Genomic DNA, 6,859 nt, shown 5'->3' with positions numbered 1-6,859 from the left:
AAAATATTACATTTAAAGTCGAGTTCCATATAGGTACCAGCAAGCGTTTTGGGAATTGCACTTTTTTTGTAGTTCCAATAATCACAACCAGGTAGCGAACGGTTGCTCTTAGTTTTGCTCGAATTCGCCTATATTGCCAAAGCTCCTGAGCAAGAGGAAACGCGTTAAGATTTTTTGCTTTTTTTTTTTAAATTTACCAGTCAACTTTAACGTCAATTGTGTGTGACGCTTGATCGGGTTTTAATGTGAACGCATTCATACCACCGGGGTACAGATTAAAAATGTTCAGAATAAAGAAGGTCATACCAACGGGGGTACACGGTGCTTTCAATGGCAGGCTAGTTGTTTACATACGATATCAAAAAACAAATATGTGACATTTTTAGTGTTTGAGATAGTCGTTTTTAAAGCCTGGTATCGACCTGAAAAGAAACGGGCAAAAAGATAGGCCAAGAAATGCTAAAGAAAAGATTTTCCGTTTGCGATTTCTATACCGGTATGGACCTCACAAGAAATATTGTTTCATTTTCAGATGGCGCAGTTTTACATGCAAGTGAATTGAAACGTCACTTTTCCGTACGGAATAATATCCGGCGCAATTTTTACCACAAGAAAAAATGACAGATAATTGCTTGCCTTGCAGTTGTCAAAATTTCTTCGGTAAATAGTAAGATTTTTTCTTGAGCTGTTTTCTTTTCAGCTGGATACTAGGCTTAAGAAATAAAGATGCCAAAATGCAATGGACTCGCATGGCGTTTTATTTTAGAGACGCATTTATTTGTCAAAAAACCCCTTTTATTACAAGTAAAAACAAAAACCATGCGTCTCCATTGTACTTTCGACACTTAATGAGAACTTATAGTTAATTTATGAATTCACTATTATTTCAACTTTTCGACCAGTTGGTCGAATCAGAGCTGCCACAAATACAGATATTTGTGCATGCATAAATTTGGGACCCATCAATTATTTCAGTTGCTGCGATTTCTGGCTCTACTAATTTTCCTGAATTTTAAAGTACTTCATAAACTATTTATGTTATTTAAAAGATTAGATCGAGAAAATAAAATAATCCGGAGAAAACGGTAGGGTCCCAAATTTATGCATGCACAAATATCTGTATTTATGGCAGCTCTGGGTCGAATCCTCTTGCGTGCCATCATCCGCAAAATAAACTACGCTGTCAGAGTTTGCGTTTTCCGAAGACGACCACGACACCGCAATCTTTGACAGTTTTTTGAAGTTTAACCTCGAAGCGGAGTTCTTTTCTCCGAGTGTGTTTCACTTATTTACACGTGTTTCGGGATGGCCTCTACGAAGGAAAAGGCCGCTGCGGCCCCAAAAGTGGCGAAAAAGGCGAAAAAGATGCATAAATTCAACAATGCCTTGCTGGCCGATGGCGTGCGTCGTTTTTCTAAGGGAAAGGTGGTGCAACGGAAGAAAATGTTTGCTCTGAAGAGCCTTAAGAAAGTGCGTGTCGAGAAGCCAAAAGTCGCCATTACTGTTGTGAAGAAGATCGGCGGAGCCAAAAACGGTGGCGAACGTAAGGTGCTTTTGAAGAAAAATAAGAGCTACTTGCCCACCAAAGCCATCATCCGCAAGCGTACGGGAAAACGGTGCTTCAGCAACCACAAGCGTAACACCCGCAAGACGTTGAACCGAGGCAAGGTTTTGATCCTGTTGGCTGGTCGTCATAAGGGTAAACGTGTTGTCCTGCTGAAGGTTCTCAAGTCGGGACTGCTGCTCGTAACCGGGCCATTTGCTTTGAACAGCTGCCCGCTCCGACGCATTTCGCAGAACTACGTTATTGCCACCAAGACCCGATTGAACGTGAAGAACATCAAGGTGCCGAAGCACATCAACGATAGCTACTTCCGTCGGGTGGTCAAAAAGAAGAACACCCGCAACGAGCGGGACATCTTCGCCGAGAAGGAGGAGAAGTACGTCCCATCGGAACAGCGCAAGGCCGACCAGAAGACCGTAGATGCCGCAGTGCTGAAGGCTATCGCTGCTCACAAGGAATCGAAGGTGATCCAGCGCTATCTGAAGTCGATGTTCTCGTTACGTTCGAACCAATTCCCCCATCGTATGCAGTTCTGAGGCGGTGGAGATATTCCGTTTCCAGGATTAGTGGAACAGAGCTCTGGTCCGCTTTTCTAACCAATGGAAGAACATTGTTTTAAGGTTTATTATAGATGGGTCAACAAAACGAAACAGCTGATGAATGTAACTTCTATGCGAAAAATACATTTGAAGATTATATCTTTAAAGTAAAAACAAAGCGTTTTTAGTGTAATTTATAGTACGAAAAGAAAGGATGAGTTGAGTGGTTTCTATAGATTTGAGTGTAGTCTTTCCTCGAGATGTAGATGCGTTGTTTCGTGATCTACGAAACATATTTTTCATGCAATCTTAGGTGGTGAACTTATTTCATTGGTAATAACTTATTAGTTTTAGTTACCGATTGCAATAAAGGTTGTCCAATCAATAAGTGCGCAATCGCTCAGCAATCAATCAATCAATAAAAAGGTAATTTTTGTGTGTTTTTCAAGGATCAAGCAGCAATTTGCTGTTAAGATTAATTAAATGTTCCTTCTTGTGCAACTTTTCTTTGAACCAAACTTAGTATAAATTACATAGCTGGAAAATTCTTCGTTTTTATTCAATATTATAAAAATAGGGATCCAAACAATAGTGTGTGTTGAGCATAATCTACGAGTGATACAAAGCAAAGGCCCCTTTGTCACTCAGTTACTTGTACATCTGTTTTTGCAACGAAAACTCTCATAATGCAAGAAACAAAACCCTTTTTTTTTCATTTGAATATGTCTGTTTGCTTTGTCAGTTCTTCTCTCGTTGTCCCCCAACCACGTGTAAAACTGTCGTCTTCTCGGTAAACCCTATATATCGACACAAAGCCTTTTTTACGTTTTTGAACCTCCCCCTTTTTAATGGCCACCCTATTTCCCCTTCCAAAAATAAAACAACTTTCGACTTGTGTTCCTTTTGGAGACGATAACTTCACCGTACACACCACATCTGGTGCTGGTACGTTCAACGTGGCCTCGGCCACGGCCAAAAGATGGTACGTAGTCTCGGTTTCGTTTCGTAACACTAAAACCGACAGCTGGACTACCAATTGCCTTGGAGTACGGATTGCAGACAACGGTTGATCTACTCGCAGCAGGGCTTTTGCTGCTGGTACGGTAGACGTGGACTCGGCTATGGAACCTGGCTGGCGATGTCTCACGATAAAACCGACGGCAATAGCCACCGATTCTGGATGCGCGCTGCACCGAACGCAGAATTGTAAAACGGGTAATCCGGGTACGGGTGTCCATACTAATTCCGTCTGTGGAAGAAAGACCAAGAACAAAAATTCGAGGGATATTAGCCTTTTTACACACAGCCTTAACTTTCCTACACCAGCCTTAATCTACCGTTACACATTTTAAAATTTGCTTAAAACTATTTTTACCTTTTGTTTCTTGTATATCAGCACTGTTAATTTTTACAATCTTTTAATTCACGTTTGTTTCTTTGTTACGTGTTCGTGGATTGTTCGCTTTTACCCATTTTTGTTTTATAATTGTTTGGTACTCGAATGTAAGTTTTACAATAAACTATTTACTTTTAACAAATCACTTTTTACGACTTGATAATTATCTAGTATTGTCCTTTCAACACACCACAAACGACATACTTTCAATTCTATCTCACAATAAAATATAAATTAGAACATTAAAACAATTAATACGATCCTCGCTCACTGATCGTTGAGTTTTTCAAACAAGATATGATCTGCTGTTTATCGAGCTAGCCCTTTTATAATTTCGGTCAGTTAAAAACTGGAATCTTTTAAAGACTTCCAATTTTTAACCATCTTTTGTCCTGGCAACAATTTTTTACTGGATAATACCCTATAGCTTTGAATACCTTGGTTGTATTCCTAATGGTATCTGTGAGCAACGCTGTAGGGGTGATCCCCCCGTATAACGTGGACGTGGAAGGTTATCACACTTGCAGAGGAATCTTCCGATTGTATTAGAAAAGGCTTTCCCGAGCGAATTGCCCCTCCGTCCCAGACGTGAGACGCCAGACGTGGAGGGATATAACTCACTCAGTCGATCGCATCACCGTTTCTCTTGCAGATTATTGAGAAAGCTTTTCCGCCGTGAGCGACCCGTCCGTTCCAGTCGCGATGCGACAGACTTAGATATCGCTCACCTCGTTGACAGCTTTCTCAAACCTGTTTAGTTATGCCCGAGAGAGCTTTCCCAAGTGAGTGACCCGTCCGTCCCGGTCGCGATGCGACAGACTTGGAGGGACATCACACACTCAGTAGACAGCTTACTCAGGTCGTTTTAGATCTTGCAGGAATGTCGGGAGCACAACGTGTCCACGCACCACATCTTTATTGACTTTATAGAAGCATACGATATAGTCGATAGATTATGCACGAACACGGTGTTCCGGACAAACTGGCGCGACTGATCCGAGCTATATTGGGTCGAGAGATTGCTACATTGGATCGAACTTCGCGACGCGGCGAGGTTTGAGACAAGGTGGCGGCTTATCCTGCATACAGGTCAATATTGCGAGAGGCATGATTTTCAGTAAGGGTAGCCAACTCCTAGGCTTCGCAGGTTACTCTGATATCATAGCCAGGAACTTTGCGACGGCGGATGTAATCTATGCCAGACTGAAAGCGAAGTCTCGGAGGATTGGGCTGGTAAGATTTTCAAAGAAAACAAACGCGTTCCTCTCACGGACGGTAACCGTTGACGGCGACGAAATGGAAGTGGTAGTTGAGTTCGTGTAATTGGGATCGCCGGAGATCGTGGACAACAACACTAGTCAGGAGATTCAAGCGGAAAATCGGGCCAACTTTGCAAAACGCTATAATCAACAAGCATACGCTGCTAACTCTTATTAGACAGGTAATCCTTTATGGACTTGGGGCCGTGACGCTGCTCACATGTACTTACGCACCCTTGTCGTGTTCGAGCGGAAGGTGCTGCGGACGATATTTGACGGAGTACAAACTGAAAGCGCAGTTACGGAGGCATATGAATTAGGAGCTGCAGGCACTGCTTGGAGAAATACCCATTGTACAACTACCGAAAGTCGATAGGCTACGGTGGGCCATGCCCGTCGTAACGATCTTCAACATCCCCACCGGCACCAGAAACAGTGGGGTTCAACATGCAAGATGGCTCGACCAGGTCGAAAGTGATTTGCGACTTCTGAGACGCCTGGGAAACTGGTGATGAGAGACCCAAGATCGAATTAAATGGAGATGAGTGAGTTTTTATAACCGTGGTTTTTACAATTTACGGAGCGTATTGAGTCACGTGGCTCCCAGAATAATGGTGAGGATCTGGGAGAGTACCTTGTAGGTGGTGTTTATCAGCGTTATGCCGCGACAGTTGCAGTGGGATATTACTATCTTTCATGGGCACTGGTAAGTTAATATCCGTTCCGCCTCCTTGTGCAACTGCGCCACTGAGCTGTTCATCGAAGAACTGCTTCCATCTGTCGACCACCTCGCGCTCGTTAGTGATCAGATTCCCTCCCTCATCCCTACACATGTTAGGTTTCGGTGTGTGGCCGCTAAGGGATTGTGGTATCTTGGAATAGTTGTTCTAATTCTTCGCGATCTCTGCCCTCCTTCTTGCGCTTTTTACTTCTCAGAATCATAGTTAACTGGTTTCTTGCTCATTGGAATTTGGACAAGTTCTCCTTAGTGGCGTTGCTTAGATAATTTTTCCAAGTCATTTTTTACCTCTCCGCCACTTGTTGGCATTACCCATCAATTAGTGTGGTCTGCTCGATGGCCAAGCGTATTTTGCCCCAACTGTATTCGAAGGCTGCAGCACCTAGCGCCTCGGAAAAAGGCAGTGCCTCATTCAGTATTAACGCGCAGTTCCCGACAGACGTTTAATGTTCAGCCGAGGAGGATGGCTTTGACGTGTCTAGTTCATGGTTGACGGTTTTTAGCGCACATAAACTGCTACTACCCAGCTAGCACCAAATCGTATATTGTACCGATCTGATCCCTCGCGTGTCTATCCGTAAACTGCCGATTCTCTGCTCGGCTGTCAAACGCTCTTTCTCTCGATAACCATCACATAAGAGATACGCTGCACCTAATCCAATGTATTGTATCTAACGGTGCAAGGTGTGTTATATCTCGCAGATGACTCCAGTACATCCCTCCCCAAATTAAGAACTGTACTCAGTCTTCGATAACATTCGATACTATATACTTGAAGGGCATTCTCCATAGTATTGTTATTGCACAAAGAAAGTAATTATTGATTCAGTTCGCAATCTTTATATTTTCCCGGAGCGCTCCGCCGTCTTCGGGGCGATTTACGTTTCCTGCAGAAACTCCTTGAACATGAGCGAACTCTGGCTCTAAATCTGTCCCCTTTCGATCCTCGGCCATGTCAGCGCTGGGGAGCCAGCAGTGATTCGCCAGTTGCTTTAAAGTCGAACATCTGTACCACGTAGCATGTTCGGAACAAACCTTTTGGCGTGCGTTCCATTCCATGCATACTCCCTCCTAGGTTCCATTGAGTTGGCAGCAATCTCACTAGCCTGCATACTGGCAACTTCCAACTCTTTCCCTTGAAAGTTTGGTTGTGTTGATCCCAGCTCTAAGCTTCGCATTAATACCGTGTCGCCAACATAAAAGTTACCATCTTTTGCATTTCTTGCACTTGCGTGCAGCTTTTTTCGCTCCTTGCCTAAGGAGTTACCTCTACAGCCCCTTCATGAAACATTCGGTGTATAGTACGGACAGTACGGTGCTGTCAGGTTAAAATGGATACTGTAGGAATCAGAACTTCCTGAG

General features: G+C 43.4%; 1 protein-coding gene across 1 annotated transcript; it reads left to right on the top strand.

The window, feature by feature from the left end:
• The first annotated feature begins 1,264 nt into the window (after positions 1-1,264).
• LOC128741451 (60S ribosomal protein L6) lies at positions 1,265-2,275 on the top strand. Its single transcript, XM_053837277.1, has one exon. It carries the CDS (start codon positions 1,306-1,308, stop codon positions 2,098-2,100), a length of 795 nt encoding a protein of 264 aa, XP_053693252.1. The 5' UTR covers positions 1,265-1,305; the 3' UTR covers positions 2,101-2,275.
• The last annotated feature ends 4,584 nt before the right edge of the window (positions 2,276-6,859 follow it).

The sequence above is a fragment of the Sabethes cyaneus genome, chromosome 3 (assembly GCF_943734655.1).
Source record: "Sabethes cyaneus chromosome 3, idSabCyanKW18_F2, whole genome shotgun sequence".
Lineage (NCBI taxonomy): Eukaryota > Metazoa > Arthropoda > Insecta > Diptera > Culicidae > Sabethes > Sabethes cyaneus.
Note: the sequence above shows the minus strand (reverse complement) of the source record. Positions and strands in the feature narration are given on the sequence as shown.

Bases quoted from the DNA above. Each gene is read 5' to 3' on its own strand.
- LOC128741451 (XM_053837277.1), top strand. From the start codon at position 1,306: ATGGCCTCTACGAAGGAAAAGGCCGCTGCGGCCCCAAAAGTGGCGAAA.